Source organism: Marmota marmota, unplaced genomic scaffold (genome assembly GCF_001458135.2).
Source record: "Marmota marmota marmota unplaced genomic scaffold, marMar, whole genome shotgun sequence".
NCBI classification, from domain to species: domain Eukaryota; kingdom Metazoa; phylum Chordata; class Mammalia; order Rodentia; family Sciuridae; genus Marmota; species Marmota marmota.
The window spans coordinates 10,155,865-10,176,127 of record NW_026000196.1 but is presented as its reverse complement, the minus strand read 5'-3'; the positions used below and the strand labels follow the sequence as shown (position 1 = coordinate 10,176,127).

At 45.8% G+C, this 20,263-nt stretch overlaps 1 protein-coding gene across 4 annotated transcripts in view; it reads right to left on the bottom strand.

The window, feature by feature from the left end:
• Slco3a1 (solute carrier organic anion transporter family member 3A1) overlaps positions 1–20,263 on the bottom strand; it is a 254,468-nt gene that overhangs the window by 46,069 nt on the left and 188,136 nt on the right. For all 4 annotated transcript variants that reach the window (XM_048790315.1, XM_048790314.1, XM_015493105.2 and 1 more), the window contains 2 exons: positions 16,894–17,157; positions 1,365–1,529 (listed from right to left, as the gene is read on the bottom strand). In XM_048790315.1, the coding sequence (XP_048646272.1) occupies positions 1,365–1,529; positions 16,894–17,157 (429 nt within the window). The remainder of the gene's footprint in view (positions 1–1,364; positions 1,530–16,893; positions 17,158–20,263) is intronic.

Sequence of the window (20,263 nt, the reverse complement as noted above, 5' to 3'; positions counted from 1 at the left end):
CCTGTCCTAGCCACACCCGCTCTGCTCTCTACTCCAATACCCTGAATCCCCTCTCCTGGGCTGCTCTCCACCCTACAGGATGGGCTCCACCATTGCCACATCATGGACACAGCTCTGCCACAGGCTATGAGATGTCCTTATTGTTAAAGCCCACCCACAGAGACATTTATTTGGGCCTCCATCTTGCTTCTTTTTTGAAATCATTTCTCCCTCAACTCCCATGATCCACACCCTCTGGATTTCTTTTGAATGCTGTCCCTTAAACTTCTCTACAGATTCTTCAGGTTGGGGTTTCACCATTTCTTTTACAGTTCTCCATATTTCCCCTGTATAAATCCAACTCTCATGTCCTCAACTGCCATCCACACTAAATTTTACTATGTAATACATACTACTGTATTGCTATAATTCTCTGTTACTAAACCAGATCCCTGTCTTGAGCCCCCAACCAAATACAGAACCTCCACTTAGACATACCTCGATGTTTCATACCCAGCGACTCCAAGACCAAATATGTAATGCTCCCCACAGATCTGATTCCTCCCTGCTATTTCCAGTTTTCACAAATGATGCCAAGGACTGTCCACATCACAAACCCATGGTTGACTCTTCCCTCACCCTCATCTTCTGTGTCTCTGTTCCATCCAATACTAATTGACATCTAAGCTGATCAATTCAACTACTGCAGCTTCCTGGTCATTTGAAGTAGGAAAGAATAAATTGCCACAAAATGAAAATCAAGTTAAGACATGCTGTGGGATCATATTTCTCACCCTGCGTAAGTAATACTGCATCTTACAAAGGCAAGTTGGTTTTCTTAGTAAGCCAACTCCAAACAACTGGGAGTCAATGCCTGGAGTTTGCCCTGAAAAGATGATAAAGCTATGTCTGATATTGGGAAGAAGTGCTATGATCCGTTAGTTATGTCTGCCATGGGTCTGGCATAGGTACAGGCATGCCTTCTAAGCTTTCTTTGTGTTAACTGTGGGTTTCATGCTGCCAAGAATATTCTTGTTCTCTATGACTGATGAAAACCTGCTAACCTTTCAAGATTCATCTTTCTTCCTTCATCAGATCTTCCTCATATTTTCCTAGTTCATACCAATCTATCTGCTTCTTGGCCTCTTGCAATGATTCCTATGTACATTTATATTTTTGTTCTTCATTATTAGGTATCTTAGTAATTGCATCTGGTAGGTAAATATTATACTGAAAACGAACCTGGAAGTTCCTTGTGTGCTGACACCACATGCATACTGGGCTGCTATAGGCCTAGCCCAGTGCTGGGCTCTTCATGGAGTCTCAGTGAATTCTTGGAGTATTATGTACAGGACTGGAGGAGATGGGGCTGGGGGCACACTCACCAAGCAGCTGGTTGGCAGAAGAAGTGGTGAGGTTAAACTGCTGCTCCAGGTACTTCCCCAGGAAGGCAGCAAAACCAGCCACCACCGCGATCTCCATGCAGGCAGCCAGGATGATGCAGGTGAACACAGGGTTAGAGAGCAGGTGCTTGGTGACCTTGGGGATCACTGCAGGGAGTGAGAGAAAGCAGAGGGTCAAGGTCACACATACAGAGCTCCCATCTTAGGGCTTCCTGCTCCACAGGCTCCTTCTTAACCATCTCTATAATAGCATCAGGTGGTACCTGGTTGCTCAGGTCAAAACCTGTATCTTACAGGCCATCCATAATTGAGAAGACTCTCACTTCAAATCATACCCTGATATTCTGCCAATTAAATATCTTCTACCAAAGTAACAGACTACACTATGCCTCTTCTTATAGTTCACTGTAAGAAATAAGGAAGAAACACTAAAATAGTTTTTAAGCAAACACAAGGTATTTCTTCTACCTCCATCTGCAAAAGAGGAGTTTGTTTGTCCAAAGGGAAACTATAATGCATGTATTTTAAATTATGTATATGTTAACACATTTATATCAACATGCCTATTTGAATATAGTAATACTATAAAGTATTACTATACTTTATACAAGTGTCAATGTATTTAATCTTAACAGCTGCAAAAAAGAAATGAAATCCTAGTCCTCTACAAAACAGAAGCCAAATACAACACTTCCTTGACGCCTCCCTAGTTAAAAGCTTCTATCACTTCTCACTTGGGGGTCCAAAAGAGCGATCTGACTATAGAGTCCTGGGTATCACTCTTGATATAATCACTACCTATGTGGTAGCTGGTGAGATCAGCTCAGATAATTTTCCTGCTCAAAACCCTGCGGTGGATGAAATCCATACTGTGTCCTGGCTAGTGTCTGCCCCACAGTGATCTGATCATGTCCCTATGCATGCCCTTCCCTCCCTCCATCCCAGCCCTCTGGCTCTTGCTGTTGTTCTCACCTGCACCCAGGTTCTCCCCACTCAAGTCTCTGTGCTTGGGGCTCATCTACTACAATACTCTGACCTCAAACTGTTGCTGCATACGCACCCTCTTCCTCTGGCATCATTTCCTATCATCCAGTGTAACTTGGAAGACCCCTCTGCCTATCTTCCAGTGCTCAGGGCTCCTAGGAGAGCTGGAGGTGGGTGAAAGTTGTTCATCTCTTTACCAGCATAGGGAGCCAGTAGCGCTGAGGGCATGTCTTTCAATCTTATTTATTGTACCCTATTTACCTTAAAGTATGTGGTTGTTAAGCCACAAAGGTTCTCTTTTACATTGGTGCTTTTAAGAATGAGAGTTTTTTTTTTTAAGTTATTTGAAAACAAGCACATCTCTTGGATGTTTCCAGCAATTAGAGTCCTTGGCACATGGTCTGCAGCTAGTTTTCCTCATATACAGAGTAATGATATATCCTGGCAGCATACAAGAGGGCTCTGAGCTAGTAGGACAACACTGTCACTTCAACATTTACGCCTTTATCTTCATATGGGATGCTGTCCCTCAGTATCTGCAGGGGCTAAGGACAGAATTCCCCTCAGATATCAAAATCTGTGCATGCTCAAGTCTCTTATATAAAATGGCATAGTATTTGCATATAACTCAGGCACATTCTCCCCAACACTTTAAGTCATCTTGATCACTCATGCTATTATTTCAACATAAATGCTATGTAAACAGTTGTTGTACTATATTGTATAGGGAATAATGATCAGAAAAGAAGTCTATATATGTTCAGTACAGATGCAACTTTTTAGTGAATGTTTTCAACCTGCAGTGGGTGGGATCTGTGGATACAGAACCCATACACACGGAGGGCCGACTCTAAGTACAAAACAGTTAAATGAATTATGGTTGATGGGTCAAATGTTATGGCTCAAGGTGATTCCAGGTTAAAACAAGTAAATGGATTTAAAGCTATTTAAAGACAAATCTCATATCAACAATGATAACAAACAGCCTTAGGTAAATAATAAGAAGTAATGGTATAAGTGGTACACAGGTAAGACAAATGTTATAAAGGTGCTGTACCAGTGACTGAAGTCAGGGGACTCTGTTCTGCTAGAATAGAACAACAACAGTGGGGGATATGTGACACGTGGTGTACATGGGGAAGATCAGACCCAGTCTCAGCTGAGGCAGGTACTGTACTAAGTCTCGGCAAATTCAACCAGTGCCTGTGGCCTGGGAAATAAACAGGTGGGCAGAGAGCCCAACGCTGCATTCCAAGGTGATGGATTAGGCCTCTGTCCTAAAGAAGAGAGCTAATTACACAGGCTCAATCACATCTCCTAGGAGATGAAACCTCTAAATGGCCCAACTAATTAGAATAAAATAAAAATAGGAGACACATAAGTTTTTAATAATGTTAACAGACAAGCTTAATAAATCAAAATGACAGAACAATGGGTCAGGAACTGGCAGATACACAAAACTGGAAATTTATCATCCCTACGAAAGATACCAAAGTTCCAAAATGAAAATCTCTATAAAAGGTGGGGATTTAAGGATCCTTTGACACAAGAAAAGAAATTTAGTTATGAAAGTGGGTGGAACCAGATGATTGGAAGCTCAGAATTGCCTTGGGCTGAGCAGTTGATTCTATGTTCCAAATGAGAAGCCACCACAGCTGGTGGCCTCAGCTCATCTGTAGTGGTTTCTTTGTTTCTTACAAAATTACCGAAGACTTAGGAAGGCAATCTCAAATAAATGCACAAATGAAAATAAAAACTTTTAAAAGGGCATGAATAAGAACGTAGATGGGAAGTAAACATCTTTAAACCCTTAGTATGCATTCTCCTAGATCCTGCTTCATTTCAAGTGTGGTCTTTATGTCTCTGCTTTGACTGTTCTTTATAGGGTTTTAAACATGAATGATAATCTGACTTTTTAGAAATACCATTTCAAAGAAATGCCTAGAAGTGTTTACTTTTAAAATCTATGTTTAAATGTTAGGAAACTTTCCTTTGTTAAGTCCATATTATTTTTAAGTAGTGTACCAATATTTAGAGAAAACTTGACTGTGTGGTGTTTAAAAATGTGATTTAACAAATATAGACAATGAATACACTGGGCACAGGCAGAGGACAATGAGGTCTTCATGTGGAAGCGACCCTTGGATGCCAAGACTCTGCCCTTGGGTGAAGGCCAACTTGCTATGTGTGTGGCACATTGTGACAGGGCCTAGGTGGTCACGTCATGGCACATCACACTCACACTATAGAGAGAGCAGCACAGATCACATCAGGTGATTGGGGCACTTCCATGGAATGAAGGAGTCTGATGGTCCTGGTTGTTGATATGCTTTGGCAGATAATAACAGTGTTACTCAAGCCCTGTGTCCTTTGGGAATCAAGACATCTAGACTCTGAAAACATTGCCAATGACGAATGGGCAAGTTGGGGACATTCCAGGAAGATGATCCTTCACCATGCTTTTATTGTAGGCTTCATTTCCTTTGTCAGGGAGCAGTCCCTTCAGAGTCGGGGACTCCAGAAGAGTAAAGCGCCACAGCCATGCTCCATTACAAATTAAACCCCTGCAGGGCTGGCTGACACTACCCGGATCCTCTAATAGGAGACTTTTATTCTCTGGCTCAGAAATGACTGATGATCTGAGCTTTGATCACCATATCTCTTTAGGCCCCAGTATCACCTTGTCCTTGATCAGAGTTGTCATGATTTGTTTGGGGATGGGAAGGGCCCTTGCTCAACAAAGGCAACTCCAGTTAATGGAACGTTTTTTATACTTCAGCAAGCATTTTAATTATTCCAGAGATAATTCCTCGTCCGTGGGAGGAACTCCTTGTCAAGACAGGAGTCTGCCTGCTTTTTTTGTCTTAATATCGAATGACTAATTTCTCTTTGAATTAGATGTGAAAATCATTAAGTTCCAGAAGCCTTGGACTGAAGGCCCGGAGAAGCATCGGTGGGCCTTATTTGCATGAAGAACTTTTTATTTTTTTAAACCAAGCTCATAGGCTTCTGGAAATGGCAGCTTCTTTTTGGGTCCCACTATTTTCCTCTCAGGTTCTTCCTCCGTCTCTGGCTCTATTGTGATGACCGGTTGCACTCTCACAAGATGATTCCTCACCAAAGGTTCAGCCTACCTTTCAAAACCCCAGTTTGAGGAAGGGCTCTCAATGAGCTTGATCCTAGGGTAACCCAGTGTTTCAAGATTTTTCATTCAAATAGATTGTTAAGCCTGTCACATAAGCCTTTCCAAGGAAGTGGCGGCTAATGAGTTGGTCCAACAAGCCAACTGGTGAGCCAAGGCCACACCAGGCCACTTTACACCTGCAGCCTCCCCCAGCCATTTTCCTCCCACCTACTGAGTCATCCTGGGAAGGTGGCAGCTGGGGGTGAATCGCACAGTCCCACCAACCAGGGAAAGCTTTTCAGCTCTCCTCTAGAGCCCGCTGCTATCACCAGCAGGATGGCACAAAATCGGGAATAGCAGTAGGGGAGTTTTCTCTAGGGAAAACAGGATTTCTACTGAAAGCTTTCAGAAGACATTCCTGCAGGGTTGTCACTTCATGTAATGTGGGTCTGTTCGGAGGGAGAATGGCAGATTCGAAGACATCATGAAAGTAATGTTGGGATGCCAAATAGCATCCCAACTGCTTGCCTATTGGCTCATCAACACACAACCTACTTCTCCCAACAAACCTGTGATTTGAGGACCCTTGAAACGCCCCACTTACCGATGCGAAAACTGAAGCAGAGCATAGTCCCACAGTGAGAGAAGAAGCACAGCAGAACTCAGACTCAAACCCCGGTACCACCGCGCAGTACATGCTCACAGTGAGGGTGCTGTTCCAGGAGGTGCTGCCCTTGATTTGAAGATTAAATGTGCAGGCTACTCCTGGCAATCAAAGATGCAGCTTAATTCTTAGAAATAATAATAATAATGTAAAATAAATTCCCACTTGGGTTCAGGAAAATGTTTCCAATCTGATGTGGATCTGAGGCTTAGTCCAAGTAAGAGAACTAGGAAAAACACAAGAGGGAAGGAGAAATAAAAGCAAGCAAGCAACGGGGACCTGAAGGAACAGCTGTATAGTGTACCGAGGAAGCTGGCAGAAAACAATGTTTGAGAATCTGGGCTAAGGAGCCAGCTAATGGGAATTTGAATTCTGCCTTCAAGACTTCGTAGGTCTGTGATTGGAGCACATCATTCCATTCCATGGATGGCTGGAAAGATTAAATGAGACCTGAGCAGGGATAGCATGTGTCCCCAGATCTCAGGCACACAGGTAAGAGCTCAATGAGGATCCTAATTACCATCAATAAAAGTAATCTGTGGCCAAATTAGAGAGTGATCCCTTGGGCTCCTCGCTGTTTGTGTGGTGTGCCTTGGAGCCATGAAGACACCAGGCTTGCTGGGGGGGGATGCATCTGTGTGAATGAGGGGAGTCCAGGGCTTCCCAAAGAGATGCCCTTCCTCCAGAGGACCAAGCAACAGGCCAGATGAAGAGGGAAATGTCCTCATCCACTGCCCTTCCCTAGAGTTAGAGATAGCTCAGACAGTGGTCCCTGGGAGACTAAGTGCAGATTCCACTCGGTCTATTCGTTTTTGATCTCTCCTGAACTCAGCCCTGACTTTTCCCTTTAGTACCATCGCTGCCAATGCATCATTGTTAAGGGGAGCTGAAGCCAGTGTATGCAACTTCTCGGGAATTGTAACAATCACAGCTGCTGCTTGCTGGGCTAGTGTTGGGTGGGCACCGTGCTACGGCTTTTCTATCATCACAACCGCAGGGAGTCTTATCATTTCATTTCAGACAGAGGAATCCATGCTTCCTTAAGAGGCTGTGAACTCCACCTTGACCAAGAATACCACACTGAGCACTGAAGCAGGATGAATTCCAATTCATGTCAGCCTGGACTCGAGCCCATGCCCTTAACCTTCATGGGGATTTGAATCGACAAAAAATTGTTTCTCTGCAAGCTGGGCTGCCACAAAGCGCTTTACAATGCATGGGACCCAAGAAAACAGAGGGGGAGGAAGCTGGGGTGAGGTAAATGAAAACCTCTAAATCATAAACATTGAGAACAACAAAAAGAAAAGAGGAAGGAAGAAATAATGAAGATGTGGAAAAATACTATGGCTGAGATAAAAAAGTGAGCCCAAGGTAGAGTGAATCCTATGAAAAATGAAGCAAAATCATCTAGCATGAATGTTTATCAGCTTCTGAGTTGGTGCCCTATACGCCCAGTGTGAGCTACCATCACTACACCAACACCTTGCCTAGGTCCTCCTGAGAACAGGGACGGAGAGGCTTCATCACTGGACGTGGGTGCCATGTCCCATAAGAGCAGATGCTGAATAAATGCAAGATGGATTAAATAATCCAATAAATGAATGAATGAATGAATTACAAAGTCCTGAACAGGACTAGTCCAGTCTCTTAAAAACAACAACAACAACAAAACATTAACAGAGACAAATGTATGATCAAACCATTAGGGAAATTCCACAGGTTCATGGTCCATGGCAGAAGTGGGAACAATTAGCTCATAAAGTCATGGTAAATGATTTTTTTGCCTGTGGGGCCAGAAATCTAAAGTGTGTATCTCTTCCTCATTCCCATGGTGATTCCTGAGGTGCCTAAATCATTCCCTTGGGTAAGGGTGGGGGAAAGTCCAGGCAGAAGAGGAGCCCTGCAGTATCTGGAACTGTTCTGGGGAAGCAAGTGTCTACCACACACTGGTCCCAGGCTGTATTTGGCCCCAACCTTGGACCCACTGGAGCCCCATCATTGTGACCCAGTCTGTCCCCTAATCTCTGCCTAGGCTGTCAAGGAAGCCTCTGGGAACCCTCTCATTGCAGGCTTGCAAGAAGTAACTACTAGGTATTCACCAGTCCTTAGTATGCAGCAGGCAGAGGGGGAGGCTTCCTTTGTACAGAGAATGTTGTGGTTTGTGTGAACAAATGAGGAACCACAGCACTGGAAACAAGCATTTAGAATGGAAGCCAAGTGTCCGCTGGGTATGGATTGGCCAGGACAATCCAGAGCCCATCAATTCCATTGATTCTGTTATGATTACCAACTCTATAATCCCACCTGGGAGGCCCAAGAGAAAAAGAGTCAACACAGCCAAACCCATGAGCCAGCTTAAATCAGGAACAGAGCATCTACCTCTGTGGATGATTGGCTTCCTGCAAGCTGCAACTCCAAATTGGTGTCACCCAGCCCCTTCCCTTCCTCTAGAGAGGGAAGTAGGATGCACAGGTTCACCACAGTATGCAGAGATAAAGAAAGGAGTCTGGGAAGCAGCCGCATCTTATTCAGACCCAAATATTGTATCTTCCCATGGCAGAGGTGGCAGACAGAGAATGACTAAGGGAATAAAGAGTCTTTTGTAAGCAAACAGCCACTTTCCCTACTTCACACCAGCCTCTCAGAACCTTCTCCAGGGGAAAACGGTGCCCCACCTCAGAGGCACAGCGCTGACTGCACCTAGCCCTCGTGAAAATGGAAACTCTAATGATGGGGGAGTTCACTCCTGGAAAGAGAAACAGTAACATACAGAAAAGAGACAGTGAGGCGAAGCGCCTGAATTGTGGCAAATGCCCACCTTGAAAGCCGAGGGTCCCTGATGTTACTTCCTAAAGCTCTGGGTACAGCAGACTTTCTCAGAGCGCTCAACGTGCCAATGTCATCTCCAAGATGGCCCCAGAGCCCATAGAGTGTCCCAGCTTATTTGTGGAAGGGTTCCTTCCCTTCCTCCACCATTCCAACTTATATACAAGTACAACTGCTGGGGGAACAGCTCTGACCTGTCGGTCCCCAGTGGGGACCTCTCACAGGACCCCCATTGCCCCTGGCATTCATTTTCAGCTGGGATTTCACTTAAGAGTTCTCTGGGTGGTTTCAGACATCCAGCTGCTTGGGCCTCTGGCAGGACCAGCATTCCTGGAGTGAGCATGAAAACACATGGGGCATCTCAAGACATTCTACAGGTGGTGCTGACTCCAACCCCTGGCTGGCAAACAGTGGCTCCCATGACAAAGTCCAGACACTGTGGAAGGTCAACACCAAGGCTTTCAGTCATTCACTTACAATTTTATCAGGGACTAACTGAGTAGCTTCAGATCCCAGGAACTTGGCTGTTTGCAGGAACTCCCCCAGCCTGCCTTCGACTATGACCTTTTCTAAATCCCCTTTTCCACCCCAGACATGTACCTTCCGTCCACGCCTTGGATATTCCTGTCACATGCCTCTGCCTGCCTGTACCTCCTGGCCTGAAGCCCTTCTCATCTCTCCTCCTGGGGGTCCTATTCCTTCTAGATCAGGCTTCAATGCTACCTCCAAACTTGGGGTCTGCAAGCCCTCCTTTGAGGTCCTCAATTCATCCTTCCTCACGTCACCTTCTAGTCTGCATTCCAGCTGCCTCTGCCAAGTGTCTGGAGTTGAACATGAATAAGAGAGGTCTGTAGTCACACAGGTATGGGAAGTTTGGGGTAAAACAAAGCCAGCCAGTATTCTTGCAGCTGGTTTCCCCAGAGCTTTGAATGGGCTAATATAAAGTATGGCTCTCTAAGAGGGTCACAGTGCATGTGGGTTCCCACTTACATGGCACATAACCACTTTCCTTTTGCTGTGGATGTGTTTTTCCCTGAGCAACTTAGAGGACTTGTATTTCAAGGAAACCCTTTTGGGAAACACTGCCTTCTGGTTATTTCCTCTACTCATTCATTTAACAAATGCTTCAGGAATATCAAAGAGAATGCCCTCCATCAGGCTAGGTGCCCTCACACATGTATGTCTTGGTGGCTTTGATGAAATAACTTGAAGACAGCAGCTTATCCACAGACATATCCCCCGGTGCGGGTCCCAGCAGGCATTCCATCAACACTGATAAGAACATAATCAAGCCACTGACCAGCCTGGTCCCTGGGGACCTATAACAACAACTCCTACCGCCTGGCCCAGGATTCCAAGTGTCTGGGAGGGCAGATGGTTCCCTTCACCACAGAATCAAGAAAGAAGATTTTCACAGGAAATCTACACAAGGCAAGAGCACAGTTCTGAAGACAAGTCGTGCAATAAAAAACACTCAGCCATTTAGCCCGCAGAACAAGGACTCTCAGATCACCAGGCTCCTCACAATAACAATTGGCTGAAAGGCACAGGCCCCTAATTAAGAAAAATGTAGCCCAAATTGACTGCTAAATTGATAGGGGATGGAAGAGGCCTAGCAGAAAGACAGAAACCAGGGGTGTGAGTAAAGTCCTGCAATGGGGGGGGGGGTGAATCTGTCCCTTGCCCAGCAAGTGGAACACCTGCTAGAGATAGGCAAGTGATCCCATGAAGCCCAGTGTTACCTTGGAAGTCAGCTCCAACAATTGGTCCCATGGACCCTCCCTGACGCAGGTGAGTCACTTGTGGGCTGATGGTGGCACTCAGAACCTAAGAGGCTCTGACCATGCCCATGTCCTTGGGAAGGTCACACATAGGCCAAAGCGCAAGGTGATGGTGGGATGGCAGCAGGGGAGCAGTAAGGAAAGCAGAAAACTGCACTGGGCTTGGTGATGCCTGTCCAGCCTTTCATTTGCTCCTCTGCTTATCAGATAGCAGGGATTTAGCACCTATTGTGTACCAAGCAGACGTGGTCCCTGCCCTGACTGGCTGATGGAGGAAGTAAATAAGCACACATTTACAGATAAAGTGATGGCAAGCCTTGGAAGGAGTTCTGACAGGAGGTCATGGAAATGTCTTCCACAAATGAGGTGAGGAGCAGATGTCTGAAGAGGGGATCAGAATTCCAGGGTGGGGGGGACTGCAAGTGCAAAGTCCTGGGAGGAATGGAGCCCCAGGGAATATGGGAGACTACAAGGAGGCTGGGAAGAGGGGCATGGAAGGAGCAAGCAGGAGGTGTGAGAGAGGCTGGAATGGCCTCAGACCTTTCTGAGAAGGTCTCACTGTGGAAACAGACTGGAGGGGTTTGGGGCAGACTACAGTGAGGGAGAGACCAGGGGAAGGAGCAGGCTGTACAGTGATTTGTGTGGCCAAATCAGCAAACTGAGTTATGGGCTGCACTGGGCCCCAGCACATTTCAGCTCTCTAAAAGTGAGGCTCCTCTGGAGCTCTTTTGGATAGAAGCAAGTGAAGCAGAAACCATTATCAAACACAGGAAGGGCCTTGGGTCCTAGGCGGATTCCCTTTATCCTCCTTAGTCATTTCTTTTTTTTTTTTTCCTTTAATTTTTATTGTTGGTTGTTCAAAACATTACATAGTTCTTAACAAATCATATTTCACACTTTGATTCAAGTGGGTTATGAACTCCCATTTTTACCCCAAATACAGATTGCAGAATCACATCGGTTACACATCCACTGTTTTACATATTGCTATACTAGTGTCTGTTGTATTCTGCTGCCTTTCCTATCCTCTACTATCCCCCATCCCCTCCCCTCCCCTCTTCTCTCTCTACCCCCATCTACTGTAATTCATTTCTCCCCCTTGTTTTTTTTTCCTCTTTCCCCTCACTTCCTCTTGTATNCAAGCTGGGTCAAATGGTGGTTCCATTCTTCCAAATTGGCTGCACCAATTTGCAGTCCCACCAGCAATGTACAAGTGTACCCTTTTTCCCACATCCTCGCCAGCACTTGTTGTTGTTTGACTTCCTAATGGCTGCCAATCTTACTGGAGTGAGATGGTATCTTAGGGTGGTTTTGATTTGCATTTCTCTGACTGCTAGAGATGGTGAGCATTTTTTCATGTACTTATAGTCATTTCATTAACAGTTTAGTGAATCCTGTGGGAAACGGCAGAGAGCACACTGCAAGTGGTGTCTGGGGACCTGGGTCCAGTCCCAGCTGTGGGGAGCCTAGGTACTTGGTTTAACCATTCCCCAGCCCAAGCTCCAAAGTCCAGGAAAGTCACACAGAGGTCAGTTACAACCCCCACCACATCTGCTGTTGGTCCCAGTGGCAGAAATTACAGGGTCTGGATGATGAATTTCATGACTGAGCCTGGCACCCTAGTCCTGCCCAACCCATTCAGCTACCACTTGCTGTCTCCCAGTTGGGTATCTTTTCTGGGACAGAGCGAGGCAACTTGGACAGATAGGTCAGTATGAAGGACTTGGAGTTAAAGAGTACTCGGCTCTTGACTGCTCTGGTCTCTCAGTGATCAAAGGCAGGTTGTGCCCTGCAGGTTTGGGACCTCTGGAGCAGTTACATTCATCCAGCTAGAAGTTCAAGATGTGCCAGTGTTAACAGGAGGGTGTCCTTCCCTGCCTTTTAGGCTGGAGACTTGTCTGCAAGACCCATTGCTTTAGGGTATATCTGTGCTATTCTAGGTGACAGCCAAAGTTTTAATAGACTGCCGAAAAGTCAGTTTCACCTGGCGGTGTCACTTGTTCTTTAAGAGTCATTTATTGTCAGATGAAGCAGCACAATGTCATGATTAAGAAGACAGGCATCAGGGTCTTCACCAGAGTTCAAAAGTCTTTCCTTTCCATCTCTAAGCCTCAACTCCCTTATCTGTAAAATGGCACCAGTGCCTCCTCAGGCTGGGGGTATTCAATAGCAGTGCAGGGGAAACAGCCTCAACCGCTGTTAACATGTGTGGGAGCACACATGTGCACACTGGCAAGAAAGTGTGCATTTGTTACTTTATGTAGATGCCATCTACATGCCAAGCACTGTGCTCCTCACTAGAAATGAGCAGATAAAATAAAGCCTCATCCTTGGAGACCCACAGTCTTTTGGAAGATACAGACAAGAAGCCAGACCACCATGGTAACACAGTAGGAGAGGCTTTGCTGGGGCTACATGAGCGATACAGAAATGCAGCTCATCTTGTCCTGGGCACCTGGGGACATGCACACAGAGGGGCTGCAGGAGGCTTCCTAGGAACGTGAGGACAGAGCCCAGCCCAGAAGTGATCCAAAGGAGGAAAAACCATTCCAGGAAGAAACAGTAGCAAGGAGGAGCATTCCAGATGCTTTTCAGGAACTGTGGAGACTATGAGGGTGAAGGTGGAGAGATATATGGCTATAGAACAGTTCTAGGTCCCGTTTGTCAAGGCTTCTGAGGGTTCCAGAGACAACTTATAATGAAATGCAAGACTGTGGATGTGACCTGTAATGGGACTAGCTGATAATTCTATACATATCTATTTCAAAATGAGCCCACACCTATTACAAATCTGGATGTGAAATTTAACATATACAGTGATGCAATACTGTCTATTACAGTTACTTTAATTCCTTCCTCCCTCCAGGTGCAGCCTTTCACAAAGAATTCTGCAAAAAGCTGAGTATCTCCTAGATTCAGAAGGCCATGCCAGGTGTAGTCCCAGCCAACACACAGCTTACTCATGGGTTAGAGAAGAAAGAAGAGTGTTAGACACAGAGGGAGCTACCTGGGACAGAGCTGGGCCATTCAAAGAGCAAGATCAGGGAGGAGGCCTTCAGAGCCAGGACTTAAAAGAAAAGCTATTTGGTGGCACAGCTGAAATGCAAAATGTGCCTTGGATTGGCAGGCTTCCACCTGGGGGAGTTACTGGAGTTTAATAAACCCAAGCATTTGTTCATCTGCTGCCAGCTTTGGAAAATGCTTACATGACAGTCACTACAAGCTGGGGACTCCTGGGCTATTCTGGAACAAGACTCTGCTTTCCATCCTTCACCTTCTGCTAAGGGTTACAAACCCAACTGATGGCTGGCTTTGTTGGAAATCAACCTTCAAAGCCTGCTTCTTGAGGGGAGTGCCCTGAAAAAATGAACCCCAGACCCAAACTCCCATATCACCACAGCTCAATTTCCTCTGTAAGTGGGCATAAGTAATAATACCATCCTCCTGCAGCTGTGGTAAAGATTAAACTAGATCCCACATGGTAAAGCCTAGCAGAGTAAAGTGACATGGCCCAGTGAGAGTGGCTGAGCTGGATTTGAACCCAGGTGGGGACTCAGAGCACTCAGGGGATACAGATTGATGGCAGAAGAAGAAACCCTTTTGCAAGTTCATGCAAAACACATGAGCAACTGCAACCTATAGGTTTTGAGAGCCGTGTTAATTCCTCTGGTAAATGCAACATTGCTCAGCTTATTTTTATGCATAAACATGTAGTACACTGCCTGGAGACCACGGGGGCTTTCAAGGCTGAAAACTGGATGACAAGTTAGTTTGGGGTTGCCACCATGCCACAGCGCGGTGCTTTTGGTGAAAATGTCCATGTGGCAAAACCATTAGTCTCATGGGGGAAAGAATGAATGCAAGCACCAGAGCCCTTCTCCATGTGCTGGCCTGTGTAAGATTTATTAGCATAACAGCTCACATGGCTATCCTCTGGCTCTGGGGAGAAGAGTCTTCGAGAGACACAGCCTTCCTCCCCTGCTGCCTCTGGGAATTGTTAATCAGAAAAATCAGAATTTGGTGTGTATTCAGATCATAACTTCTGATCATTTATGGTCTAGTGTGTTCCAGACCTTTCCACCCAATTGTGCACCTGTCATCTCAGGTACAGCCCACCTAATGCTTATATTGTTTTTGATTTGACCTCACCTATTGCAGCCCTCCCCTAGTGGAGTACCAGCTCCAGGATATAAGCCACTAAGCCACCACTGTATGCCCGACCCCCAGTAGGATCTCAGGAACTCTGAAGCCATGACAGCCCCTCAAGACTTGGTTCAGCTTTGCCTTTGATCCTTTCCTTGCTCCTCTTGGTAGAGGTGAGCTCCTCACTGCTTGTCATCTCCCTGCCCTTATGTGTTGTTGCTGCTATGGTTTCCTTGTCCCAGGCTGTCCTTGCTGGCTTCTGGTCTGTTCCCATATAGGGTGGTGAGTTCTTTGATCTTTGTAAGCCCAGAGATGGAAGATGAGAGATTACTGTGATCCTCTTGCAAGACAGGGCTATCACACTGGGGTGAGGAGAGATCAGGAGAGGCGGGCATTACCACTCTGGGTGTCCTCTGCCAAGCCCACTCTTGTGTCATCCAATTGTTCCTGTGAGTTTGGTTATTGGGATGGTCTCTGTGGCTAGAGAGGAGCAGCAGGCATCATCCTCCAGCCAGCTTGGAGTGTCCCAGAAGTAACTCTGTTATTAATTAAGTTCTAGAATATATCGAGGAGGGTGGTCCCCACCAAGGCAACCTCTGAGGACGAAACTCCGTGGCCCTTTCACTTACCTATGCATTCTAGAACTTAGATGAATTTTAAGATCTTCTACAGATAATTCCAAATCCCAGCATTGGTAGACACTGGCATGGAATATGGAATCAGACATGATATTATGTTATTAAAATATTTCTTTTCAGAAATCACATACATCCTTTCAATGCCTAATGGACTAACAGGTAGGATTAACAGTCTTCTGCAGGCAGTGCTTCTGTTTGCAGGACAGTACTTTCAGGGAGGAACTGTGTGACTGTGCAAACACCGCAGGGAGAAGTGAAGGGTGGCTGAGCTGCAGAGAAGGAGACGGTGGTCCAAATATGAGGCAATCCAAGGCTCTTGTGCATCCATAGCAGGTGCACCTTGCTACACAGATGCTCAGCATAGAGACTCTTAGTGTTAGATCAAAGAGACTCCTGGAGGGCTTCATTTGTCGATGCCAAAGGCTGTCTCAGCAGCTGAGTGCTCAGTTTGTGCAAAGAGGTGACTGGCCATTGCCTTTATTCCACCAGGGAAACAGTGTCCCCTCCTTGCTCCTGTCTGCAGCAGCCTGCTCATTTCTAAAATCCAGCAGGTGTTTCACTGGACCCAAGCAAGGAGTCCTGTGAATTAGGGATCACCACTCGTAGCTCACCAGGGGGTGGCTGTGACAGACAGTGAGCTGCTTCAGAGGCTGCTGGGTGACATTCAGCTACTCTGTCACTTTCCTTGCCTTGAAGGGACTGTGCAGAAGATGGAAGCAACCTGGGGGGACCTCTTATTCTCATTCTGCATCGCTGTTTACGCCTCACCCATTTTGTCAGAAAAGCTGGGCTCATTTTTCTTTTAAAAACGATAGCCGGGGCTTTGCTGCATTCCATTGGATGGCTCTGTTACCAAGAGGGGGTTGGCATTTACTTCGGGAGGAACACATCTCTCATCTTTAGAAGAGGAAGGACAATGAATCTGAAGAAACGCATTTTGGATGTGGCTTTTTAAAGAATGTGTGCACCAAGCAAAGGCAGCCTACTTCAAAAATCCTTTGTTGCTTCAAGGTGCTCATAAGTGGACTTAAAGAGTTGAAAAGAGTTGCTTGGAAGGTTTTGCTTCCTTACTCCCCATTTGTGTTCTTCCTTCTATAGACACGTATGCTTATTGGACATCAGGTCCTATATTAACCATTGGGGTTCCAGCAGTAAATGCTGACTATGTTTGTTCTCAGCAAGCAAGTCTGGCCATACGCACAGGGCTGTAGGGGGCAGTCATGCACAACAAATATGAGTCAGCCTCCACTCAAGTCCTCTAGCACCCAGTCCTGAGTACCACCCTTTCCCGCATCCCCTCCCATTTCTATCTCCTTATTATTCAGACCAAGGGTGGAAGAGCTACCCTTACCTCTCAGTTGCTGGAAGCAAGAGGCACTGCTGTCTGGCTCCAGGGGGTGCCTTAGGACCCCATTGCTGGGCTTGGGCCTCTCATATTCTCTTTCTGGGAGCATGGCCTGCTCACTCTCCATGGCGGGGTCTGAGTGTGGGGGCAGGGACTGTGGGAACCCGAACATCAAGAGGGAGGAGAAGAAGAGTAAGGCACCGCAGAGCAGAAAGCCACCCCACCAGGCTCCAATCCAGCGGGGGTCGTCTGGAGTGATGTCCAGGTTACCTGCAAAAAAAAAAAGGAGAGAGCACAGCTGAGTGGCAGGGACACACAGGCCGTGGAGATATTGCTGAGGACTTGAGCAGCAGAGGTTCAAGGGCTCTAGAAAGAGACCAGGGAGGAGTCTTATTAAGGAAGTTGGGGCCTAATCCAACATGATGGAGAGTAGAGCCTACTTTATCTTCTGTTAGGTGCAGGGTCTCTAGTTTAATTCCTAGGTCCTTGATCCACTTTGAGTTGAGTTTTGTGCATGGTGAGAGATAGGGGCTTATGTTGCATATGGATTTCCAGTTTTCCTAGCACCATTTGTTGAAGAGGCTATCTTCTACCCAACATATGTTTTTGGTGCCTCTGTCTAATATAAGATAACTGCATTTATGTGGGTTTGTCTCTGTGTCCTCTATTCTGTTCCATTGGTCTACCAGTCAATTTTGGTGCCAATACCATGCGGTTTTTGTTACTATAGCTCTGTAGTATTGTTTAAGGTCAAGGGCATACTCTTACATTGCTGGGGGAGCTGTGAATTGGTGCAACCAATCTGGAAAACAGTATGGAGCTTCCTTGGAAAACTGGGAATGGAACCACCATTTGACCCAGCTATCCCATTCCTTGGTTTACACCCAAAGGACTTAAAAACAGCATACTACAAGGACACAGCCACATCAATGTTTATAGCAGCACAATTCACAATAGCTAAACTGTGGAACCAACCTATATGCCCTTCAGTAGATGAATGGATAAAGAAAATGTGGTATATATACACAATGGAATATTATTCAGCATTAAAAGAGAATAAAATTATGGCATTGGCAGGTAAATGGATGAAGTTGGAGAAGATAATGCTAAGTGAAGTTAGCCAATCCCCAAAAACCAAATGCCAGATGTTTCCTCTGATATAAGGAGGCTGATTCATAATGGAGATGAGGGCTAGCATGGGAGGAACAGACGAACTTTAGATAGGGTAAAGGGGAGGGAGGGAAAGGGACGGGGCATGGAAGCATGAAAGACAGTGGGATGAGACATCATTACCCTAAGTACATGTATGAAAACATGGATGGTGTGACTCTACTTTGTGTACAACCAGAGACATGAAAAATTGTGCTCCATTTGTGTAATGTGAATTGAACTGTATTCTGTCATGTGTAACAAATTAGAATAAATAAAATGGAAAAAAAATAAATAAAAAAAAATAAAAGAGAGACCAGGGAGGGAGAACCGGCCACCGGGCTAGGAAACCCATCGGTTCCACGACAGCGCTTCGGTTTCTCTCAGAGCCTGAGACTGATCACGTTCTCTCCTTAATTTTCTTGTCTACCCTGTGTTTATATCAGTCTAAACAAAACCAGTGAGAAGCCAGACGCCTCTGAATCTAAGCTGGAACTGGCTGACTTAGCAGCGCTGCCAAGGTGTGCACGTGAAAACACAAGGAAACATTTACTGTTGGAGGGTAGGCTTTCACTAGGTCTGTTCATGCTCACCCCCCAAACAGCTCATCTGAAATCTCATTCGAGGGCCCCCTCCCTGTCTTAAATCAGGTTTACAGCTTCCAAGGGAAGATAATGAAAGTAGACGGAGAGCACAGGGCTGGACCTCCATGTACACCCGAGATGCCGTGGTTGAAATCCTCGTATCTCTTCTCTCTGCAGGACTTTGGGCAGGTGGCTTAACTTACCATGCTTCAGTTTACTAATCTATATAACACTGATGACAATGACAGTACTTACTTTATGGGGTCACTGGGAAAATCCAACCAACCACACCAGCCATAAAGTGCTCAGAATCGTGTCTGGCACATGCTCGAGTAGCCAATGGATACTAGCTTGTTTTTTAGGGCTTGGGTCCTGCCAGTGGACAGGTTAATTCAAACCTTGTTGGTGGCCTGTGGTTTGGTATTGTCCCTCTACAAGAAAGCTCTGCAGCCAGCTCATGTGCTTAGAGGCTGTGGCTTGGCTTCACTGGACTGTTATTTTTGACTTGCCAGCTGAAGTCATGGGAACACAGACTACAGCCTTCTCCTTGGTATTTTTCCTTCTTTCTCTTTACAGCTGCCCTGCAAAGCATCATTCCCAGATGAATTGCTCTTTGATGATAAACCATGCTCCTGGAGCCCAGAAGGAAATTCTTGGAGACCTAGGGAATGGCACATGAGTTAGGACCAACTGGTCTGCAGGCCTGGACCAGATGGATGGTCAGCTCTGGAAAGAGTGATGACTGCAGACACCAGATGAACACTTCAGCATTTATAAAGTGCTCTCCCTGAAGACTCCTCAGCTAACACTAATGATGATGCCAGCCATCATTTACAGAGGGTGTCTGTCTGCACCAGCCATTATGCAGAGCACAGTCATATATGTCCCACTCAACCCTCCCTGTAATTCTACAAGGCAGAGAAATTTCATGACCCCTATTTTGCCTATTCATTATCTGATTTTATTTAGATGGGGAAACTGAGGCTCACAAAGGTTAGGTTCCCTGCCCAGGTTAAACAGAGTGGAAAACTATAACCCCAGTATTTGCTCATAAGGGCCCACACTCTACTACTCTGCTATACTATTGCCCTTGATGATCTGCACTCTGCTCCCTACAGGGATCTGGGTGAATGATTCCTTCCTGTGCTTTGTGCAGTGGGTCTAAGACCACCAGCTCTTTGGAGAGGTGGCAAGTTGATTCTGCAACATGGTTGATCTCTGTCCTTGATGTACACCCAGCGGCATTAACCAGGGACCAGATGTTTCAGAGAACTTGCGGGCTAAAACCCAGCCCTTCCCCTTATTAGCCATAGCACTCCCTGGGCCTCAGTATTATCATCTGCAAAATAAACATGGCATCCACCTACAGTAGTTGCAAGGATGAGAGATCATAAGAATCCCTGGCACGTAGTAGGTTTTTTGCATGTGGCATCTCTTATTATTTTCACGTATGTTTCTTTGTATACAAATGAGCAGTTCAATATTTGGATTTTTTTTTTAAAGAAGTTTAGGCATAGGAAAATACAAGGTGATCCTGAAAGCATTTTTATGCAAATGAGGAAAGAGAAAAGGAAGTGAAATTGCCTGGGGTAGCTGAAGAGGACTGTTTCACTAGTCACTTACTGTTTCTTCACCTGCTGCTA